The 24,899-nt window shown below is 37.9% G+C and overlaps 1 protein-coding gene across 3 annotated transcripts in view; it reads left to right on the top strand.

Moving 5' to 3' along the window:
- Positions 1-244: 244 nt before the first annotated feature.
- Positions 245-24,899, top strand: part of POLA1 (DNA polymerase alpha 1, catalytic subunit) — a 345,895-nt gene continuing 321,240 nt past the window's right edge. Inside the window, exons 1-10 of one of the 3 annotated variants that reach the window (XM_043997406.1) lie at positions 245-422; positions 7,098-7,222; positions 9,591-9,687; positions 12,186-12,266; positions 16,087-16,199; positions 17,603-17,665; positions 18,680-18,772; positions 19,219-19,411; positions 19,618-19,798; positions 19,897-20,078. In XM_043997406.1, coding sequence (XP_043853341.1) covers positions 380-422; positions 7,098-7,222; positions 9,591-9,687; positions 12,186-12,266; positions 16,087-16,199; positions 17,603-17,665; positions 18,680-18,772; positions 19,219-19,411; positions 19,618-19,798; positions 19,897-20,078 — 1,171 coding nt within the window. In that variant the 5' untranslated portion in view covers positions 245-379. Of the gene's footprint in view, positions 423-685; positions 906-7,097; positions 7,223-9,590; positions 9,688-12,185; positions 12,267-16,086; positions 16,200-17,602; positions 17,666-18,679; positions 18,773-19,218; positions 19,412-19,617; positions 19,799-19,896; positions 20,079-24,899 lie in introns of those variants that run through there. The other 2 variants (XM_043997404.1, XM_043997405.1) reach the window with 2 other exon arrangements.

Below are 24,899 nucleotides of genomic sequence, written 5' to 3'. Positions count from 1 at the left end.
GCCTTCCTCACTTCTAACCGTGCTTCTCGAGGCGTATGCAGATCTCCCCCACCCTCCCCGTCCCGGGACAATCTGCGCATGCGCTCACGCCCAAGTCTGACTTCTTTCAAGCGCCCGACCACTTTCTTTCTCTGCTCTCGCCCCAGCCAGTCTCCAACTGGTCTCTAAGGACTCCAGAGCGCGCGGAAACCCAGAGATACCAAGGAGGAGGGGCTAGGGCGGGGACATGACCGAGAAACGCCCGGCGACACCGGCCTTCCGGTCGGAAGTAGGAAGCTCTCGGCAGGCGCTGATTGGTTCTCAGGGAGGCGCGTGTCTCTGCCCCCGCGCCAGTTTCAGGCGCGTTGGCGCGGAATCCTGAGCCGGACCTTCGCGGACCATGGCGCCGGTGCACAGCGCAGAGTCCGAGCCCGGGAGCAGCGGTGAGCACCGAGATTGGGGCGCCGCGAGGGCTGCGTGTCCTCAGCGCGGCCGGAGACGGGGGGCACCGCTGGAGCCCATGCAGCCCCCAGGAGGGGAGGGGCAGTGCTGGCGGCGGGAGACACGCGAGGGTGGAGGCAGCCCGGGATTCCCTCCGGGATGCTCAGACCGCGCTTCGACATGTCCGGAGCGCCTGGCTCCCGTCTAGGAGCAAGCTCTCGGAGGGAGGCGGCGGTGGCGCTTCCAGAGCTTTGGGGAAGGGGAGGGAGCTGGAGAGTGCTGGTGCGGTAGGAGTAGGTTGCAGCATCACCAGGTGGCAGACCTGCGTTTGCAGCCTCGAGAGCCTCGAGGCCCCTCCTTTTTCATCCTGCCGTGGGGGGAGGGAGAAGGGGGGGGGCAGCTGCTGGGATAACGGGCATCCCCAGAAAAGGGAGAGACTTCTTTACTCCGATCCTGGCATCCTAGACTCTGGGATGTCAGTGCTGGTAAGGACCTTTGAGATCATCGAGTCCAATCCCTTCATTTTACAGAGGAGGAAACTGAGGCCCAGCTATGGGAGATAAGAAATCTGTTGCAGGCGTTTTTGCTTGAGAACCTTTTGGTCTCTGAGCATCGTGACACCCTTTTTCTATTTTCGTTCTCACCCTCCCTCATTCCCTCGCCTTTTTTCCTACACCTTGTTTCCCGGTTTAACTTGAACTTTGGGTGTCAAGTCCTCCACTTTCTCTGTTTTTTGGGCGCACTTAGTGTTCCTGCACATTTGCATTGTGATGCTTGGTTGACCCCATGCGACCCTGTGTCTGCATATCTCAACTTTAGGAAATGAACTTTTATTCTATTTTATGCCTGTTTCACTCAAATGCTAGTGTCTGAGAATGGGGTGGTTTATAACAATAGCACAACAAAATCACGTTGTGTATGGTGGTCATTATTACTACACAAGTACATCACATACAATGTTTCTTAAGTGCCACCACTAGGAAAAATGTGTTTTGGCTTTTAAGGGAATTGGATTCCACTTTGTGTATTTTAAAATGTTTTTCAGGTTCTTCTAAGGAAAGTGCTGGGAGTACTATATGTGTTAATAGTGTTTGCACTCTGGTCATTTGCTTATATGCTTAAAAATAATTCCATTACAAGTTAGTACTAGTATTTAAAGTATCCTTTTACCAGAGTAATGATCAAGAATTCTCTAAAATAGAGCACAATGACCCTAATCTAGATACTGGATTTTCAAAGTGAATTAAGTAATAAGTTCTGTTAAAGTCTTGAGCATTTTTTACTGGAAGAACTCTGATGACTTTGAAGGGACTTCGCCTTCTTGACCCAGTATTTTTATCTCTTGTCAAATTGATCACTTCATAATAATGAAAACTTTCTAATCAGCTTCCTTGTCATTTACCTAGTTGTACATTACAAATGTCAATTTGTTCTACTCTACAGTTTTAGAGAAATTGCTCCAGTGGCTATCTGAAGCATTAAGATGGTTGGTTTTGGGAGATGTCAGGACTGCATTACAAAGGAAATGTACGAACATGCATCTTGAACTATCACTTAAGCAGTGATTTGCTGTTAAGCCCTTCCTTTATCTTTTAAAAACTGAACTTCATCAGGCAGCATCAAAAATCACTCCTTGGATGATGCTGTGCAATCTAGAAACCACTCTTAAGTTACAGGCTGTCATTATGTTACTTTGATGGGCTGGTGACTGGAATGTTTCCTTTGGAACATGTTGAAAAATTCATTTATTGTGCTTTTGCAATAGGCTGGTGTCTATAGACTTTCTCTGGGGGTGCCCCAAATAGTTCTTTTTAGCCCCACATTTGTGATTGCTAAAATCAGCCATTTTTGTCTATTTGCTTGTCTTTTTTTTTTCCAAAACAAAACAAAAGCCTAATTTATACATGTGAAGAAATGGTGTTTAAAAAGAGAAAGTAGAATTATTTTTTCATGTTTAAATTGGAGAGGCAAGGCCCATTGTTTTCCTTAGGCATCAGAACATAGGTACAACTTGACATATTTTGAGAATCTCATAAGCAGTTGTTGGCCTAGACATAATGTTTTACCTTCTTGGAAAGATGAAAAGGAAAGTTTATAATAAAGTGTTGACCGTAAGCTTCTGATTATTACTGGTGCTGTGATAGGTGTATTATTGCTAAGTAATAATATCTAATAATAATAGCTAGCATTTACATAATGCTTTATGCAAGGCATTTAACATGTCCTCATTTATCCTCACAACCCTGAGAAAGGTGCTATTATTATTTTCATTTTACAGCTGAGGAAACTGAGGCTGAATGGTTAAGTGACTGGTGCAGGATCATACAGCTAGTTAAGTGTTTGAGGCCAGGTCTTCCTGACTTTGACATCAGTTCACTATCCATTGTGTCACTTAGCTTCAAGATCAAGTTCTTACACTCTCAGGCTTACACATTGACAGTTATAGGTATAGGATCCATCTGTCCATTGAAGGTCATGGATACTTTAATACATCAGAAGACCAATGATTTCATTCATGTGACCACTTGCAAATGTAGATTGCCGATTTCTTTTTTTAAAAAAATAATTAATTATTTTTAATTTTAGTTTTCAACATTTGTTTAGATAAGATTTCCAATTTCATATTTTTCTCCCTCCTTCCCCCCTCTCCCCTCCCCATGACAGGTAATCTGCTGTAGGTTTTATATATATGTGTGTGTATAACATTAAACATATTTCTGAATTAGTCATGTTATATGAAAAGAATCAGAGCAAAAAGGAAAAGCCTCAAAAAAGAAAAACAACAGCACCAAAAACAAAAGAAATAGTATGGTCCAATCAACATCCATATTCCACAGTTCCTTTTTTTCCCCCGTGGATTTGGAGAGCCGTTTCCATCATGAGTCCTTTGGAGCTTTCTTGTACTGTTGGATTGGTGAGAAGAATCTAGTCTAGCACAGTTGATCAACACATATGTTGATGATACTGTGCACATTGTTCTCCTGGTTCTGCTTTTCTCACTCATCATCAGTCCATGCAAGTCCCTCCAGGTTTCTCTGAACTCCTCCTGCTCATTGTTTCTTACAACACAATAGTATTCCATTACATTCATATACCACAACTTGTCCAGCCATTCCCCAATTGATGGGCATCCCCTCAACTTCCAATTCCTTGCCACCACAAAAAGACCATCTATAAGTATTTTTGTACAGGTGGGTCCTTTTCCCTTTTCCATGATCTCGTATTGCTGGGTCAAAGGGTATGCACAACTTTATCGCCCTTTGGGCATAATTCCAAATTGCTCTCCAGAATGGTTGGATCAGTTCACAGCTCCACCAACAATGCATTAGTGTTCCAATTTTTCCACAGCTTCTCCAACATTTATTATTTTCCTTTTTTGTCATATTAGTCAATCTGATAGGTGTCAGGTGGTACTTCAGAGTTGTTTTAATTTGCATCTCTCTAATCAATGGTGATTTAGAGCATTTTTTCATATGGCAATAGATAGTTTTGATTTCTTCAGTAGATTGCCATTTTCACATGTAATATAGGTTTCATGAATTTCTGTGTCCAGAAAAAAATGTTACTTGATAGCAAACCTTGTAGTGATGAGCTTCCCTGTGCTTAGCGAGGCTGGTCTTTGGTTATATTGGCCCTGGTGGGATTTTTTTTTCTTCGCAGGGCAATGAGGGTTAAGTGACTTGTCCAGGGTCACACAGCTAGTAGGTGTCAAGTGGCCAAGGCCAGATTTGAACTCAGGTCCTCCTGAATCCAGGGCCGGTGCTTTATCCACTGCGCCATCTAGTTGCCCCCTGGTGGGATATTTTTTCCACTCTTATGACCTCCAGGAATGCAGGTTCATCTCCATGTTGTGATCAGGCATTGGAGGACCTCAGAAGAGGATCTCACATATATGAGAAATTTCTTTATTGTTTCACTGAGATGCCTAATCTCATTGAGGTGGGATCATTGCACATTTCTCTCCAGTGGTACAGAATGCAACCCATCTATCTGTGTCTTCTCATCTTATGCTACTCTTTTCCATGTCTTCCCATAAATCCTTCACAGGTTATTTACCCAGTGTGCTGGAGGTCTTGATTTAGGTCTTTTAACATTATGTGGGTACTAGAGACACAATTAGTCTGTCTGTTCAATAGTCTTCATGTCTTCATTTTTGCTGTATAAGTGATCTACCTTCTTTCTAATCATCCATTTATTTATTCATGCACTCATTCATTCATTCATTCATTCATTTGTTTTGCGGGGCAGTGAGGGTTAAGTGACTTGCCCAGGGTCACACAGCTGGTAAGTGTCAGGTATATGAGGCCAGATTTGAACGCAGGTCCTCCTGAATCCAGGGCCGGTGCTTTATCCACTTTGCCACCTAGCTGCTCTCTAATCATCCATTTCTTGAATGATATCTTTATACTATACTCTGGGCTTGAGTGATTATTGGTATTATCTTGCACAAACATTTGAACTGACAATAGAATAAAAATGTCATAGCAACACATAAATTAACAGTAAAGTCAAGTGATTACATTTTTAGGAATAGGGGCATTTCTAAGTAAAGAAATGAAGTAGCCATCAGTGGGAATAACCTTAGGATTTTCTTTTCTATCTTTGGTATAGTCAGAAGAGTTTTCTGATCAGTCTGGGAAAATGTCTTGAAATTGTCTTTGTGTATGCTAGGGGAGGCAGAGCTCTTAATGGAGTGGGAAGATGGAATGAAAAGGAAAGAAATGTTTTAGGTGAATATCGTTTCTTTGGACAAGTCCCAAAGTAGGCATGGGGTAAAGTAGACTGAATAGATTTTCTAGAAGTGGGATGAGCTTAGGAAATGAAGGAAGTGCAAAAGCTTTTTGAAGGATTTTGAATGATCCGATCCATGTGAACTGGAAGTCATTGCAGGATATAAAAGAGGAGAATGCTGATTCAGTTCAACAAATAACTATTAAGCACCTGCTGTGTGTCAGACACCATTCTAGGCAGTGGAGATACAGGACAAAAAGAAAGCCATATTTGCTTTTAGTGAGCTCATATTCTACAGAGAGGAAACAACATATGCATCATGATGGTCAAAGTGACAAGCAGAGAAGACTTTGGTAGGGAAGGCTAGTTTGAAAAGTTGGTGACTGGGAGTCAGCATCACAAATGTTAACTTGGCCCTTGCTTTACAACTGGATTTTTATCAAATGTGGACTTTCTATTCCAGATTAGCTTTTTCTAGACAAAGAAGCAAATTCATTGGTTTGGATCCATATCCTTTTGTCTGTAGTGAAATGATGAGAGAACCAATGAAGAGGGAAATGGAAAAAAGCAGAAAGTAGAATAGGCAGAAGTGACTCAGCATCCCTTCTGTCATAAGTGTAAAAGCTGCCAGCATGGGATGGAGTTGAAAAGATGCTGTATTTGACACTAGAAAAGCTTGGTTCAGATCCCAGTCCTATTACATGCTACCTCTTTGACCTTGGGCAAGTTACATAGCTTTTCTGAGCTTAATTTTCTTCAACTGTAGAATGAGTGGATTGGTTGGGTTAGATGCCTCTCAGGCCCCTTCCAGCTCTATGATCTAGCCTGACTTCAAGTCCCTGGTGTTTTTCACATCCTCTTGCCTCCTCTCTGAAATTTGGATTCCTTACCTGTAAAAATGAAGTCGTGGTAGATGCAATCTAAGATTCCTTCCTGCTCTGATAATCTCTGGCTCGCTGAGGACTGTATACCATGGTTTACATAACACTTAGTGAATGAGCTTACTGGTGCTAGCACAAATGGAATTTTAATTTTTTTTAATTAAAAAAATGTTTTTTTAGCGAGGTAATGGGGGTTAAGTGACTTGCCGAGGGTCACACAGCTAGTAACTGTTAAGTGTCTGAGGCTGGATTTGAACTCAGGTCCTCCTGATTCCAGGGACGGTGCTCTATCCACTGCGCTACCTAGCTGCCCCTGGAATTTTTAGACTGTGGAATTAGGAGGATCACCAAAAGGGTATAGTTTTCCAGAGGCATTAGATTTCTGGCTGATTTGTCTTAGTGTTTAAGGTCTGTCTCTGTACTTCAGAATGTCTTATAGACTAGGGAGAGATTTAGATGATTTCTTCTCATAATCTGAAATTGCCCAAGTGAAACCTGGGTGGTACTACAGTTCTCATTGTTTAGTTTATTTTGGGGAATATATTTTAATACTTAAATAACTTGGCAAAATATGTTAATCTCTAGTCATTATTCAGTACTACCCTCACATATAGGATATGACCTGATTGTCAGTATTTTGCTTATGAAGAAAATGGACATCACCGAAATAGTAATAACATGAATAAAACTCATTTTGAGCTTCTTTAAAAAAAAAAAAAGCACCTTCTGCTGTGTAGGCCTGGCTTTTTTTTATTATTGTTAAGAGTTTTAGGCTGATATCCCTTTCTTAGTGTAGTCATTGGTTACTACTACTGGTTAAATTTTTTTCAGCCTACAATTAAAAAATGCTAACATCAGTACCATTATGGAGAATTTCTGAATTATCTGATTTATGGGAAATTTTACTATGTCTTTTTTTTTAAGTTGCTTAAATTTTCCATATGAATATGCATTTTTGGGCTAATGTAAAAAAATGCATGTTAATATTAGTCAGAAAACATCTGGGGAGTTTGGTTTGGAGATTGAAATTCTCCCATCTCATGACTTTAATTTGATCTCCTTCAGGTGTATCAGATTCAGGGCGTTCTATGGCTTCCCGTTCTCGGAGGGAAAAGAAATCAGCAAAAGGGCGACAGGAAGCACTAGAACGACTGAAAAAGACAAAAGCTGGTGAAAAATTTAAATATGAGGTAAGTATTCAGTTCTCTTGACTCAGTCTTGTGCTCTACGTGGCTCATATTCTGTTGGCTTTGTAGAAATCTTTTTACAGACTTAAAGTAGTGTTTTGTGTATCCTTCTCTTCATAGTCATTAATTTGTAACAATGTGCATTCATTGTGTGTGGGATTGAGAATTTTATGAGTTATAGGGAAATACTGCAATTGGATTTCTTAAAAGGTAACTAATATTTTATTCAAAAGTTTTATTTGCTCCACCCATTGAATCCTTCCCTTTAATGAAGAATAACATCTAAGCCGACAGTTGACACAGCAGCTGCCCATTATATCGTATTCCACATCTGTAGTTATCTCCATTAAGAAAGTGTGTTTACTTCTTAGTTCATACACATGTTCCCATGTTTCTTTAAATTCTTCAGTCATCTTTTCTCAGAGGATAATTCTTGTGTCTTTTCTTTTAAGAGCCATAGATGCCCTAAACTTTTTTAAAAAGTGAAAATACCCTTCTTTCTTCAGCTGATTTTGAAACTGGGATTAAGGTTCAGTTTCTCCTCCAATTACTGTTAATTCAGTCTATATAGACATATAGGCTGTTGGACTACCCTGGTTTGTACTTTTGCAAATTTAGATAGGTGTGCATTTAATTTAATATCATATTGACCCATGGAGTCTTTTTACTTAATGATTTTATATAGTAATGCCTTTTGAAAAGTTCTAAAATGGGGCAGCTAGGTGGCGCAGTGGATAGAGCACCGGCCCTGGAGTCAGGAGTATCTGAGTTCAAATCTGGCCTCAGACACTTAACATTTACTAGCTGTGTGACCCTGGGCAAGTCAATTAACCCCAATTGCCTCACCAGAAAAAAAAAAGAAAAGTTCTAAAATCTGTTGCCTGTACTGAAGGAGGATCTACCCACGTTTGGAGTGTATGAAGTTGTATAGGTGCAAACTGCTTGTGCAGTTTGTCAGTGCAGCTCTCAGGAGTATAGAGATGATAAGCTTTAATTTTCTAATCTTGAGAAGAAAGCAATTTCAAAATTGTCTAATTAGCTAGGATGCAAAAATCAGAAATGTACTTACTCTTAGGTGGTCTTGCTTCTAACCTATAGTGAGATAGTTTATTTCTAGCTTTGGCATATAGTCATTGTACAGTCTTTAGGTACTGTACTTTTGGTACTTAAGAGAAAAGAAACTAGTGATTATACAGTTGGCTCTCAATTACACACACTTGGAGAGGAGGAGCAGTAGTATAATTTGTTAAGAACGTATGGTCATTATATTGCAAGCATCGACAGTTGGGGGTCATTGTATCATTTATTTTTGTTTACCTGTTTCTTTTTGGTACAAGAGGGTCCATTTAGTTGGGGAGAGGGGTACGTGTCCAGAAATGACTCATGTAAAAAGCAAGCATCATTAAAACATGATTTAAAAAAAGATCTTTAAAAATACTTTTGTTTGGCTGTATAATGTGTTTCTTGGCTTTATTGTTGGGGGATTGGAAAGGTTAGATGCTTTACCTTTTTACTTATGTTTGGCTTGGTAGGATAATAGTAAAAGAAATTTCATTCCAACATCATCATTTGACATTGAAGGAGGAAACTAGTTCTGAAGCTTATAGGGAATATGGAAAACAAGCTTGAAAATTTCATGTAATAAAATTCCCAAAGCATATAATCAAGGGACTATAATTCAATTTGTTTTTGGTAAAGTAGATGAGTAATTGACAGTGTGACAAGCATATTATGCTAATAGAGCTGTTAAGTATTATTTAAATGGTTGGAGCTGGAAGGGGCCTTAGAGATCATTTAGTTCAGCCAATACATTTTTTATAGAGGAGGAAACAAGCCTAAAAAACGTGAAATTTCTTGTCAAAAGTCATATGACTAGTCAGTGACAGAACTCTAACTCAGATCCATTATATACTACATTGTTGTTATTCAGTTGTTCAATCATATCCAACTCTTGGTATTTTCTTGGGAAAGGTACTAGACTGGTTTGCTATTTCCTTCTGTAGTTCATTTTACAGATGTGGAAACTGAGGCAAACAGGGTTAAGTGACTTCACAGCTAGTAAGTACTGAGGCTGGATTTGAACTTAAGTCTTCCTGATTCCAGGCCCATAGCTCTATCCACTATGTCACCTAGATGCCCCACCCACTATGCCATGTTACTTCTCCCTATTTTAACATTCACTTTAAGGAAAACCTTATGTATAATGGCACTGCGTGTCAGATCTAAACTTGTTTTTGGTTGCAGCTGCTCCTTTCAGGATATCTTTTTAGGTCCTTGTTCTACTTTGTGTCTCAAAGTCTATGCTCAGCAGAACCTTTTATTGTTTTCACTTGCTCTGAATGTCATCTATGATTTTTTGTGATGTTGGCAGGTAGAGGACTTCACAAATGTTTATGATGAAGTTGATGAAGATCAGTACTCCAGAATGGTCCAGGCACGGCAGGATGATGACTGGATTGTGGATGATGGTAGGCCATACAAAATCCACTTTATGAATTCACTGTCATTCTCACTCATACTATGCAAATGGTAAATGTTTCTCTTGTGGAACATACATGTGAAGGTTTTTTGTTTTTTCTCTTAGGACATATTAAGAAAAAATATTATGACCATATCCTAACCTAAAATTCTCGAATTCACCTGAATTAAAAAAAAAATCCATAAAATAATAGACAGATAAGAGTTTGGAAGGAATTCTGACTCCCTAAAACAGATTAGGGTGATGACCAAATAAGAGGAGGAGCCATTTTTTATTAATTTAGTTAAGAGAAGTGTCTTTTGAGTTCCACCTTTGACTAGATTGAAAGGGTGATTCTTAGATAGAGTGATTGAAAAAGGGAATGTATATTTATCAACCAATGAAGCATCCCTTAGTTTTTCACAGACTAAATCAAGAAAGATGACTGACCCTTTGTTTAACTTAAAGGATTGGGGTGGAGGGAAGGAAGGCCTTTTGTTTCCTAGGAATATAAATCCAGCAAGGGTAGACAGTGATATTAGTATTTTAGTTCTGTTCCATAAATCAAACCCAGCTTTAACCTAGAATTTGTATCTTGCTTTATCTTGATGAAGGAATGTATTTTTTTCTTGAATACTATAAAATCCAAGAAGGCCTTGTTTGTGCTAGAGAAAATGTTATTTAACATGGGAAACTGCCGCTTTGGATCTCCCTTTAAGCAGTAAAGTTTATAAAAATATATACACATAAAATTTGCCTCTAATGGCCCTTAATATTTCCTCTCACATTTTTGAGTTGATATTCCATTTGGAAAAGTTTGTGAATTTTCATGTTACCTTGCTTAGCTGCTGGATGGGAAGGGATGCTTAAGTAAGCTTAGGATTATCACTTTTTGATGCCCTGTGATTCTTTGAGGGTTATATAGGAATCTGAAGGAGCAGTACAGTGTTGTTCTTGATTCCAATCCCAGCCTGCCTGTATAAGGGCTGCAGGATCTGGTTCGAGAAAAGCAAATTGTTTTTGGCCCCTTTCCTTTCCTCACAATTGATTTAAACTACCCTATTCACTTGTCATATTAAGGTGGAAGACTGATCTCCAGGTGCTTTTTTTTTTTTCTTTTTTGGTGAGGCAATTGGGGTTAAGTGACTAGCTAGTAAGTGTTAAGTGTCTGAGGCCAGATTTGAACTCAGGTCCTCCTGAATCCAGGGCCAGTGCTCTGTCCACTGCGCCACCTAGCTGCCCTCCAGGTACTTTAATATAGCAAACTAATAGCTATACTCTGAGTCACATCTACTTTGTGCTAAGTCATTCACCCAGTTTATCTAGTGTCACTTTTAATCTTAATTAATTAATTAATTATTTTTTTGTGGGGCAATGAAGGTTAAGTGACTTGCCCAGGGTCACATAGCTAGGAAGTGTCAAGTGTCTGAGGCTGGATTTGAACTCAGGTCCTCCTGAATCCAGGGCCGGTGCTTTATCCACTGTGCCGCCTAGCTACCCCCAAGTGTCTAACTTCTTAAACTGTGGTTGATGAATGTGGGGGTTGTGAAAAATTTGGCAGCAGTAAAAGGTTATATATACCTATTTTATATACCTATATACCCAGGATTGAGTAAAAATTTCTCAGGTGAAAAGGGGTCATAAGTGGAAAAAGTGTAAGAAGCCCTGACCTACTGCATACTAGGGCATCTATTCTAAGACCCCCCAGAGGATGCCTGAAACTACAGATAGTATTGAACCCCATAAGATAGTTTTCGCTTTAACTTTTTTTTGTTGTTTTTTTGTTTGTTTGTTTGTTTTTAGTGAGGCAATTGGGGTTAAGTGACTTGCCCAGGGTCACACAGCTAGTAAGTGTTAAGTGTCTGAGGCCAGATTTGAACTCAGGTCCTCCTGACTCCAGGGCCGGTGCTCTATCCACTGTGCCATCTAGCTGCCCCTTCGCTTTAACTTTTAACATCTGTTATCTTTATTGTACAGTGTTTTCTCTCGTTTTCTCTCTTGGCTTGGTGGCTTCTTCCTCCCCCCCTAGAAAAACCAAACACACACAACCCTCCAAACGAAAGCAGAATGATGTGCCATGGCTGCTTCCATTGGATCTGGGCTTTGGCTTGAGACCTGGAGGAATCCTTTATCTTATCCCCCTAACCCGCTTTGTCTTCATTTTCTTCCCCTCAGTCTCCCATCTGGGTCCTCGTGTTCTTGAACTGTGTGTCAGCACTCTTTTTCCACAAGTGCTTGACCCCCTTTTTGCTTCTCTCATTCCCCTGTAATTTGGGATTGACTGAAGGTAACAGAAATTGTGGAACATGAACCTGGGAAAGTCTCTCCCTCTCTGTAAGGCAGAAAATCTACAGAAGTTGTGTGATTGTCTCCTAGCAGTATATGCTATAACAGGATGTGTGATGTAGGAAGTGGCATCATATTAGCAGCATTTCCTTAGATAGGATTAAAATGCCAGAAACCACGACAGAAAAAAGTTGCTTACAGTGGTTTACTTTGTTCTTGCAGATGGTGTTGGCTATGTTGAGGATGGCCGGGAGATTTTTGATGAGGAGCTTGACGATGATGCCTTTGATGTCAGTAAGAAAGGTATGAACATATAATTTTCAAGAGCATGTTGTTGGTTGGTTAGAAGAGTTGTCCAGAATTTGAGATTACTTACTATAGTATTCTAGAGTTGTTGCCTTGTCACAGCTTTCTTGGGGGACAAAAGATTTTTGTCTTTAAAGTATTCATTCTTTTAAAATGCACATTTTTGTAGATACCATTTATTGATGTCATACAAATATCTCTCAGATACTTATCAAGATTGCTACTCCCAGAAAACTATCCCATAAAACAAAGAATATTTTTGAAGGGAAAAAAAAGAAAGAAAAAGGAAGAGAAAAAACCGAGTAAAACTGTTCATCATATTGATAAAGCCTGGAAATATAAGCAGTGTTCTACACCCATGGACCTCCCACTTCTGAAGAGGAGTGAGAGGCACTGTCATATCTTTTCTTTGGGACTGAGCTTGTTCTTTGCAATTTTGCAAGGTTCTTTTTCAATTATTTTGTGATTGTTATCTCTATTTGTATGGTTGTCATTGTATATGTTATTTTCTTGGCCTCCTTACTTTGCTCTGCTTCAGTTCATGAAGGTCTTTTCCTTGCTTCTCTGTATTAATCATATTCATTATTTCTTATGGCTGTGATATTATATTACATTCATGTACCACATATTCTTTATCCATTCCTCATTTGATGAGCATCTTTGTTTCCAGCCTTTTTCTACCTCAGAAAGTGCTGCTATATGTATTTTGGTATATATATATATATATATATATATATATATATATATAAGGGGACTTTTTTCTTATCAGTGACCTGCTTGGGGTATGTACCTATAAAGACTTTATTCTAGTGTTTAGAATCAAATTTATTTTACATAGGAAACTTAGAATCACAAAATCAATTAATCAGAAAGCATTGAGCACCTACTCTATGCCAAGGACTGTGCTTGGTACTGGGGATTCAAAGACAGATGTGAAATAGTCCCACCCTCTGAGGATCTTAAATCTAGCTGTGGGAGGCAATGTGGACACATAAAGATATATAAAAATAATAGGTGCTAAATAAGGTAAGTTTGGGGGAAGACACTAACAGCTAGGTAGGTTTCAGGGAGGAGGTGGTGCTTTAACCGACTCTTGGAGTAATTAGGTATTTAGTGATTCTAGGAGGTGGAAATGAGGAGTTAAGACATTACAGACAATGACATGACAGGAAAAATAAGACCAGTTTAAGTGGACTTAGCATTTGTTTGAAGAAGAGTAATTTTGGGGGGTAGTATTTTAATTTATTTTCCAATTATAGGAAAAGATTGTTTTCAGCATTCATTTTTGTAAGTTTTTGAGTTCCCAATTTTTCTCTTCCCCTTCCTTCTCTCCTCCCCAAGACAGCAAGAAATCAAGTATAGGTATAGATTCATGTTATACATATTTTCATATTAGTCATGTTGTAAAAGGAGAATCAGAACAAAAGGGAAAAACAAAAACAAAAACAAAGTGAAAATAGTATACTTTGATCTGCATTGAGACTCCATAGTTTTTTCTGTCTGTGGAGAGCATTTTCTATCATAAGTCTTTTAGAATTGCCTTGGATCCTTGTATTGCTGAGAAGAGCTAAGTCTTTCACAGTTGATTATCATTATAGTGTTGCTGTTACTGTATACAATGTTCTCTTGGTTCTGTTCACTTCACTCAACATCAGTCCACTTAAGTCTTTCCAGGTATTCCATTATATTCATATACTACAACTTGTTCAGCCATTCCCCAGTTGATGGGCATCCCCTTAATTTCCAATTTTTTGCCACCACAAAGAGAGCAGTTATGACTATTTTTGTTCATGTGGGTTTGAAGGAGAGAAATTGTGTGATAAAGTTGGAAACTTAGGTTTGGGCTGAATTATGAAGGGTGGAAGGGGAAAAGCATTTAAGTTCCTACTCTGTGCTAAGCACTGCACTTTTACAGCTTTTATCACATTTTAAATGCCTTAAAGATCAAATAGAAGTGTTTCTCTTTGGTTCTAAAGAAGGGAATAGATGGGGCAGTGAGGTGGTGCAGCAGATGGAGCACTAACCCTGGAGTCAGGAGGACCTGAGTTCAAATTTGGCCTCAGACTCTTGACGCTTTACTGGCTGCGTGACCCAGGGCAACTCACTTAATCCTAATTGCTTTTGCTTCCCTTCCCCCATCTCCCCTCACCCCCCCCCCCCAAGGTAACAGGAACTAATGGAGTTTATTATAGAGTTAGGGGAGTGACATGGATAGACCTTCACTTTAGGAATATCATTTCAGCAGCTGAGTGGAGGATGGTTTGGAGTTCAGTGAGACTTGACACTGGTAGACCAATTAGGAACCTATTACAATAGTTTTGGTGATGGGTAATGAGAACCTGAATTAGTGCAGTGGCAGTGTAAGTGGAGAAAAGGAAAAAGATATGAGAGATAATTTGTACTAGTATTATGAAAAAAATGCTTCATAAATTTCTTTTTAGCATCCAAAGCCTGTAGTTTTTCATATTTTATGGATGTTTTGAGTGTTAAAGACAGCAGAGCTTCAGGGCTAAGCAGATTTGGATTAAAGTCTGGCCTCAGAACACTTGTTGGCTATGTGCAAGTTGTTGTGTAACCTCATGGTATTCTAGTTAGCTCTCTAAGACTAAGTTGAAGACCATTTGTAGAGGGAGGTTCCTTAGTTTTTTGTGAGATAATATGTTTGTGATATTAATATTTTTTAAACTATACTTAAGGTCATTGAAGTCCATGATTTTTAGCCGTATGGCACCACCTGGAGTAAATACCAGTTGGGTATTAAAACAAAAATGGCTTTTTGCTGTAACAAGATTGAAAGTATTAGGTTTTCTCAAATTCAGTCCAACCTGATCATTCCGTAGTATGATAGGTAACCTAATGTAGTATAAGAGCCAGATGAAGGAGGGAAGCCTTCATTGGCCCAGATGAATCCTCTCAGGAAGACATAGCACTTGCATAGGATGAGCAAGTATCTAATAGGCATTTAGTAATTGTTTTTTGACTTAAATGAGAAGGCAAAGAAAAGTTTTGCTTTCCATCAGGGGAACCAGTGTTGATATTAAGAATATGTCAGGACTTAGAAAACACAAGTAATTGGCTAGTTTTATTCGAATTGAAAGTTGTATTTATGGAAATCATTTTAAAAATTATGTCTCTTCTTGCATTTAAGCCTTTGGTTAAAAAAAATTATTTTAGTAAAGAACTCTGACTTGATAATCTTTAGTACTAGAAAGACCAGGAATATGAATTGATGCAAAAATATTATTTGCTTTGAAATAAAAGTATCGTCCTGTAGTTTCTGTTTTCCTTGCCTTGTGGATAAAAAAAATGCACTATGGCAGTTGACTTAAATTTTGGTCCTTCTAGTGAGAACACAAAGAAGGTTCTGTTTGTTCCTAAAATGAAAGGGTTTAAACATCCTTCTAGAGTTGGAAGATATCTTTAAAATAATCTAGTTCAACCATCTCAGTTTACAAATGTGGAAACTGAGACTTAGAGAGGTAAAGTGACTGCCCAGGGTCTCACTGCTTGTAAATTGGGTAATTGAACCCAGACTCCTTCCCTTTCCCTAATTCCCAGGTTTTTTCCTTCTATGCCATGCTGCTCTTAGCAAGAATTTTAAGGAAAATGTCTAACTGGGTTTTATTTGGTTGTAATTAAGCTTCTTTCCTTTTGTTCCTCCCTAAATACAGTACATAAAATGGTATGATTGTTCATACTGAGCCCTTCAAAATATGTATCCTTGACTTCTGGTGCATAGGAGGAAGATGATGAGGTCTTTAATTTATCACAATTTATCACACAGGAAGACATTCCTAATGAATTTATATTCTGGCAGGAAAAGGTGATAAAGCAGTCAAAGACAAGAAAAACATAAGGAAGGCCGTGGTATCAAAGCCAAATAATATCAAGTCAATGTTTATGGCAAGTGCTGGAAAGAAAACTGCAGACGTGAGTGTTTCACTTATTCACTTTTTTGTCTTTTACATTCAGAAGTGAATTGAGTAGTCTTTAAAATATTAGTTTTATTGATGCCCTTTTAAAAAATGTTACAGTACTGCCTCCCTCACCTCAGTGGAATCCTCTTGTTTATCAGAGCATATAACTGTGCCCTCACCTCAGTGCATTTTCCACTGTTTGGCATCTCTTTTTCCCAACTTTTCTATCTAGGCGAGGGAGGTGTCTTTTATTAGTTGTCATCTGAAGTCAGTAGTGGTAGTTAATTCATTTAATTGGAGTTTCACTGCCTTTTAGTGTTTTTTTCATTGTAACCATTGGGTATATAGATCTGTTGATTTGGCTTGATTCAGACTTTATCAGTTCATACAAGTTTTCCAAGTTTCTCCAAATTCCTTATAGTCTTTCATTATTTTCTCCCCCCCCCCCCCCCCCCCCCCCCCCCCCCGTAATTTATTTGTAATTTAATCTCAGTGGTCTGGTGCAGCAAGGGGTTAAGTGACTTGTTCAGTGGCCACAGTTAGAACTTGAACCCAGGTCTCCTTGACTGAAAGGCCAGCCATCAGTTCCATATTCCACACTGATTTGTTGTTGTTTCTTTTGTTATAATAGTATTTCATGTTATCCATATGCCTTAATTTATTCAACCATTCCACAATGGATGGATGAGCATCCACTTTGTTTTCAATTAATTTCTACAACCAAAATTGCCACCAAGTATATTTTGGTAACTATCTGTCTTTGATGTTCTGGGATAATATATTTGCTGGTTGTATTGCTAGGTTGAAAGGTATGAGCACTTTTATTAACTTTGTCACATAATTCTAAGTTGTTTTCTGTATTATGTGGACCAGTGAATTAAAAATTCTTTTGGGCAGATGGGTATTCAGTAAACATTAATTGAATGAGGTTTTCATGAACTTAAACTAGAAAATTGGGCCTGAGTATGAAGAATTTCTGTTCTTTTAGGCAACATTATAATCAAGATTATGGAGGTCTACTGGGTGTAAATGAACTCAGTTTATACAGTATGAATGTTCAAGGGTGACAGGATGTCCAGATGCACATGTACTCTAGAGAGCCTGTGATCCTGGAATGGGAATGAAACATTAGGTCCACATGTATAAAATTGGACTTTCATATATGCAGGTGATAATTAGAACTGTGAAAGTGGATGAACTGTTAATAGGAAAAGATTAAGGAGCCAAGCACTAACTGTTACATCCTCACTTCATGAACATGTTAGCTTGACTATTAGGTACATGTACTAGACTTTTACATCTTTCTCTTATACTATTTTGCTAGCTTTGAGTCTATTCCTTGTGCACAGAGTGAAACACTTTTGTGAGAAAAGGTAAGCTACATGTTCTCAATCATCTTTTGGTTTTGTTTTCCAGAAAGTTGTTGACTTGTCCAAGGATGATTTGTTAGGGGACATTCTGCAGGATCTTAATGCTTCGGTAAGTTATGTATTCAATAACAGCAACAACAACACACCACTGACAACAGTGATAATAATAATAATAATAATAATAGACTTGGTTTTTAAAAAATTGTACTTTTGTATGGGCCTGTGATTTCAGAGGTGTAGGGACTCACTGAGGAAAGCTCTACCAATGCAGGTCAGCATCTGCTCTGCAACTTAGAGAGTTATCTGGGGCACTGAGAAATGAAGTGACTTGCCCAGGGTCACACAGCCAGTATGTATTAGAAGTAGACTTCAACCCACATCTTCCTAGGTGCTGCTTTGTGCAGTATATTTCACCACTTGTCTTTTAAAAAAAATTAAAAATAACCCAACTACTATTCAGTTGAATCACCTACTTATGCCATGTTGGGTGAGTAGTTCTCAGCAATTACCAGCTCTATGATTATGTAGTTTGATATGTGTAGGTGTATATTCAGAATAGTAAGAATATATGCAAGACTGTTCTACAAAAGTATATATCCTGTGTATTCAGTAGCTATAGTACATCTTATTCCTTAAAATAGGTTGAATCCTGTCAGTCTGAAACACTTTCAGTTAGGAACTATGTGCTTTCCCTGGTCTTAGGTGGGGACTGATGGAGAAGTCAGTTGCAAATGCCTGGGATCGATGACAGAACTCATAAGGACTGAGTCCTGGTTCTGAAGTCAGATTCCTTTTCAATGGCCAGTGTCTGAAATCACTATCATCTTCATTGTTTCCTCTCAGTTTTGTGCTGTCTTGAATTCAGCATCTTGGATGGAAAGAGTGTTTAATTTTTAAGAGAAATAATTGGTATGGGGTGGATTTGATGTCTGTTTCGGTTTTCCAGTGGCACTATGGTTCTGTTGCTATAGTAACCACTTTGCATGAGCATATATGTTGTATGGGGGGAGGAGAGACAGAAAAAAAGCATTATTTGTTGGGCTTCATTGGGTGAAGGAACATACTTTTTCTGTCTTGTGATAAGCCAAGCATGGCAATGAGTTTGTCTCACCCTTCCTTTCAGACACCTCAGATAACTCCACCACCTGTAATGATCCTAAAGAAGAAAAGACCCACTGGAGCTTCACTGAATCCTTTTTCTGTGCAGATACCCAAGGTAAATAAAGTGTGTCTCAAATAGATTCACATGTATTTTTTTCTACAAGAGGGAAATGCCTCTATATTTATTATTTTCTCCAGGTCTGTAGAGTTATTGCCTTTTGATTTTTTATTTTCAATATTTTTTCCTCTTTATTATATTGTTCCTTGTACCTCAAAAACATGTGCATGAGTATGTTTCTTTCTTGTACATTTTGTGATACCCTACATTTGTGGATAAGTACTATATTTAAGTTACATTGACCATGGTACTGAAAGATGAGAAAATTTTTATTCCTATATACCATTGTATTTCTGTATGTGTACTTGACTGAAATGACAATGAAAGCAACTATAGTCACATATTGTAAATAGGAATGGTTCTCTTTTGTTTTACTGGTGCCTGGTGGGTTCGGAGAGTCATGGGACCTAGATGTAAGACTTATTTTTTCTTAATATTTTTAGGCAACTGCTTTGGGGAAAAATGATGTGTCTGTTTCAAAAAGGGAATCTCCTGTGACTCTTGTTCATCTTAAACATGCTGATTATGTGACCAGGCCTGGTAGTGTAAAGCAGAAGACCAAGGACATTGAACAGACGCAAAGTGTGGTAGTTAATTCTGGTCCTGTGGAGGCACAACAGGAAGATGCTTCTGAAGGTATCATGTTGATTCTTTAAATTGTAAAGAATTGAAGAACTTGCATTTTGAATCATGAGGAAGCTTTTAAAAAATCCAATTCAGGCATTCATTTTGAAGTGAAAGTGTAGTTTTGTAAGAAGTGTGATAGTTTTTCTGTTTCTGATGACAGGTTGGGATCCATAGCTGCCATATCTGATTATCACATGAGTGTTTGATGTTTCTAGGAGAGGAGATGATAAAAGAGGAACAGGAACAGGAGGAGGAAAAGGGTTTGATGGATTTTGAAGATGGAGACTTTGATGAACCTATGGAAGATGAGGATGCTGACATTCTCCCCAAAGTTACCAAGATTCAGAAGGAAGAGAAGAAACAGGAAAAAAGCATGGAGCCAGAGTTGTCTCATTTGTAAGAATGTTGGTTAGGAATAAACTTTATCTGTTAGATTCAGCTCTAATCATTCTCTTGCAAATAGAATTTATATGTTTCTCATGTGATTTCTGCAGAGACAGTTTTCTCCCAGATGTTTCTTGTTGGGACAAAATGGATCAGGAAGATGAAAGCAGTTTACAAACCCAAGAAATCCAAGTAGATTCAAACCGCCTTCCACTGGTAAAAGGGACAGATGGTGATCAAGTCTTTCTGTTTTATTGGCTGGATGCTTATGAAGATCAGTATAGTCAACCAGGTAATTATGTTTGTACTCTATTGTCCTGGGAAAGAGTTTTCTCTAGAAATACCCTTTGAAGATTGTAACTAATACAAATGTACCGTTCCTGGGAAAACATCAATTCATTTAGTTTTACATTGTAAATAAGTATTCAGTCAGTACTTTATAGTATGTGCTTTTGGAAGGGAACAGAAGCTTAAAAATAAAAAAAAAAGTTGATTCAAAAATCGTTTTTATTTGATATTTACATGTGTTTCTGTTTAAAGAAAAATTATAAACTTAAAAGTCAGTAAAAAAGTCATACAAATAAGAGATCATATCTTATCCTAAACCTTTGTTTTTTAACAACATAGAACCAAATGAATTAACAAACAACAAATCAAGAAAATGTTTCAGTTTTCTGTTGCTTTCTGGATATGCTTGAAAGTCAGCCACTACTGGTTCTGTTTTCCTTCCCTTTTTCTTTTAAAAAAATAGAATTCAAGTTAATGTGTATAATTTTGGTTCTACTGATTTCACTCTTTTATCACTTTATACTATTCTTTCCATATTTCTTTGTATGCTTCATATTTATTATGGTACCAGAATGTTTTTTATATTAATATACCATGATTTGATCAGTTTTTTAGTTGTTGGACATTTAGGTTTTTTCTTTCTTTTTTTTTTTGGTATTACAAATGCAGCAGTTGTGGATATTAAGAATGTATTTTTCATATATACTTTGTACGTAAAACAGCATATGTTTAGGATTTCATGTTAGGCAAAATAAGGAAGACATAGTATGAAATCTTAATTCCAAAGGAGGTGGGAAGCTCTTCAGTTTTCCTATTTTGTCCTTTTGTTACTTATAGGATCATGGGATTTATAGCTGGAAAGGACCTTAGAGATAATCTAGTTTAACAGTCCTTTATTATTATTATTATTTTTTTAAGTGAGGCAGTTGGGGTTAAGTGACTTGCCCAGGGTCACACAGCTAATAAGTGTTAAGTGTCTGAGGCTGGATTTGATCTCAGGTACTCCTGACTCCAGGGCTGGTGCTCTATCCACTGCACCACCTAGCTGCCCTAACAGTCCTTTATTCTTTCCATTTTAAACCTATGTAAAATGAGGCCCAGGGAGTTGAAATAATTTAAGGACATATAGATATAGTAAATAGCCAAGTGGGGATTTGAACCCATGTTCTAAGACTCTTGAGTCTTTTCCCAAGTGAGTAAACTGCTTTTTCCTTTCCCCATCTATAATCTATTCTGAAAATGGAGATTCCCCAGTTTCTGAGACTAATGAAAAATTTCAGCTTAGTCAGAGTTGCCATCTCTCAGATGTTTCTAGGACAAGGAAGGTAGTTCAGTGTTTGGATTTCAAATTTTGGGTTTCCTTGAAAGCCGTATGCAAAATAGAAGGAATATCAACAAAGCAAGTAATTAAGCAGAGTAAAGGCTAAGTCTTAAAATTATCTCTAAAGGTGTTGGCTATAACAGAAAAAAACTGATTGGCAGAAATATTAATATGCTTTGGATTATATAGAAACTCCTGAGACCCACTGGAGCAACAAATTACTATTTATTAATTTGTTCAGTAAAAAATAGATTAACTTTATATTATATTAATTATATTATATATTATATTAATTATATTATTATATTAATTATATTAAAAATAGATTAACTTTGTAAGTAAATATTCACCCATTTTACCAGGGGAGGATAACAGGTTTTGCTAGGTGAAGAATAAGAATCCTTTTTTCATTTCTTTTATTTCCTCTAAACTGCCAGTTGAAGTTGAATTGGTAACAACTGTTGACTGAGACTGGTAAATGAGTTCTCCATATGTTTGTATGGAGCCAGTTCCAGGCAATATAAATAAAGTGGTTATTGCTGCTGTTGGGTCTGAGATTTGAAAACATGTATTGGTGATGATTTTTAAAAGATGGTTAGAGAAGGGTTACCATAGGGGTGGGTTGATTGAAATCAGGACAGTTTCCAGTAAAATAGACCCTCTTGAATAGTCCATTTAATTGATTAAGGGTCACCGACAAGGCTTGAGTTCATGAAACTCAAAATATTTTTTCTTTTCCCAGGTGAAAATGTGACTGCTATTTCTACTTCTTGCATCTTGAGCTTATCACAAAATAGTATCGTAGTTGGGAGTGCCAGCTAGGGTCATGGAAAGAGTCAGGAGCTACAGGTTTGAGTTCTAGCTATGTCACATAACTGCCTTGTGATCTTGGGAAAAATAATTTCATTTCTCTTAACCTCAGTTTCCTCATTTTTAAAGTAAAAAGATTGGACTAGAAGGTTTCTAAATTCTTTTCTAGCTCTAATCATCTGTGAATTTCTTTAGAAACACAAAGGTCCTGGGCAAGTCACTTAACCCTAATTGCCTCACCAAAAAAAAAAAAAAGAAGAAAAGAAACACAAAAGGTATGGAATGGTAGGTTTTAGAGATTCAGATTGAGAAACTGAAAGGACAGCTAACTAGAAAAACTTTGTAACAATTAACTTGTAGAGCTCATAGTTGTTTCTGAAATCTTAAATCTAATTTTCCCAAAAACTTTGATAGCATTCAAGAACAAAAATAAAATAACAACATTTGAACTATTTATAGTGATTTTTTTCAGAGGGGAAAATACTCTTATTTTTCTTTTTCTGGTCATAAGCTACAAACCAGGTATTTCCACATTAGAAATCATAGACCTGAGTAGAATATTAGAAATCATGTAGTCCAATTCCACCATTTTACAGAGGAGGAAAACAGGCTTAGAGAAATGAAGTTAGGGTTATACAGGTAGTAAGTGGGCCATCTGGAACCAGAACAACATAGATTAAGTGCCTGCTGTGTGAAGGGAACTATGCTAGCTATATGCTAGAGGAGGTAAGACTTTCTCCATAATACATGGTACCTGCCCTCAAGAAGCTTATAGTCCAGTAGAGGTTAAAACAATATAGATTCCAGTTAATACACAGTATTTAAGTGCCTGTGAGTGGTAGAAAACTATTAGGTTTGTATGTTGGGTCTGTGAGGGAAATGACACCAGTTGGGGAGAGAACATGTCAGGGATGGATGTGGAAAGAGGATCAAGATAGACATTGTAGAGGAGGTGGCATTTGGATTCGATTTTTTTTTTTTTTTTTAGTGAGGCAATTGGGGTTAAGTGACTTGCCCAGGGTCACACAGCTAGTAAGTGTTAAGTGTCCAAGGCCGGATTTGAACTCAGGTACTCCTGACTCCAGGGCCGGTGCTCTATCCACTGTGCCATCCAGCTGCCCCTGGATTGGATTTTAAAGGATAGGTCTGAGTTCAACAGGTAAAGATGAGAAAAAAGGGCATTGCAGATATTGGGAACTGTGTGAGCAAAAGTGTGGCAGTATGAGAGATCACAAGGCATTTTGGGGGTAGCGGTGGCTATGAGGTTCAGTTTCCCTGGGGTGCTTGGAAAGGATTGGTATGAAACAAAGATAAGAAAGTAAAGTGAAGACAGATTGTGAAGGACCTTGAATCTGGGAAGAGGAGTTTATATGTTATTCAGGAATGGGGAGCCACTGAAGATTTTATAGTAGAAGGGTGATGTGGCAAAAATATGAAGGCTGAATTGGAGGTCAGTACAGTAGAGGCAGAAAGACAAGGTCTTCTGGCTTGTAGTTCTGTGCTTTCTTATATTCTGCTGTTTCTTAGTTTGTCTTCTGCAGTTGTATATCTTTCTTCATGACTCTGATGGCAAGGGGTTAAAATAAGAGATTGCTTCAGAATTTTTTTTTCCTCTTTAATCTCAGGGGATTGAACAGCTTCATCATGATAGCAGGTAATGATCACTTGGTGAAATCAATGCCACTAATAGAAAATAACTACTCCAAAAGACCCTGCTATTGTTTCTCAGTCTCTTAGAGCTTCTAAGTAAGTCACTGGTTGCTGAATGCTACATAATTATGAAAAGATTTTTACTCTTTGCATATGGGAAGATATCCTGTCTTCATTATGACTTTTTCAAGGTTGAATAATCCTGACTGCACCTGGTTTCAGCGAGTAACTTTGGGGGGAATATTCTCTTTGTTTACCATGATCTTTTTGTGGCAAATGAGGCATAAACAGTGTCAAATGCTTTGCGTGAAGTGTGATATTAGTTTGACTATAAAATGAGCTGTTTCAATTTTCAAAGCTAGTTGTAGGGATTTTATTTTCCTTTGCTTGGAATTTTTTCTTCTATTTTTTAAACTGTTGTGAAATGAAACTTTATTTTTCCTAGCTACCTCATACTTTATCATCCCCTTTCTCCTTCCTTCCCAATTATTTCTTTTCCTCACCTTGCCACCCTTTCCTCTGAACTTTTAATTATGTACAGAAACTCCTTGAGGGTTTTATTTCTAAATACCTTTCTTTTTAAAAGAAAAATGAACATTATACTAACATGTAACAGGAACACAATCAACTAAACTTGCTTAGCAATTATTTACATCCGAATGAATATATTTCAGTAAATAGCAAAGCACTGTTTTAGTCAGCACCTCTAAGTCTCCATTAGGATTGCTTGCCCATTCATTCTCATTCACTTTTCCTCCCTGTGGTTGTAGTTACCGTTTATTCTTTTTTGCTTGTTTTGTTTTTCTTCCTCACTCTCTGCATTATCTCATAAAGTCTTTTTCAGCTTCCTTTGTATTACTCCATACTTTGTTGGTTTTAATTGCATTATAGCATTTGATAGTAATATACCACAGCTTTTTAAAACCATTCCCCTGTTATTGGGCGTTTTGGTTGCTTCCAATATTTTGGTAGTTAAATGTAATGTCACCATGAAAATCATGGAACAGATAGCTTTTTGTGTGTGTGCGCCTACTTTTAAGGTAT

The sequence above is a fragment of the Dromiciops gliroides genome, chromosome 3, assembly GCF_019393635.1.
Source record: "Dromiciops gliroides isolate mDroGli1 chromosome 3, mDroGli1.pri, whole genome shotgun sequence".
NCBI classification, from domain to species: domain Eukaryota; kingdom Metazoa; phylum Chordata; class Mammalia; order Microbiotheria; family Microbiotheriidae; genus Dromiciops; species Dromiciops gliroides.
This window is presented reverse-complemented; position numbering and strand designations above follow the sequence as displayed.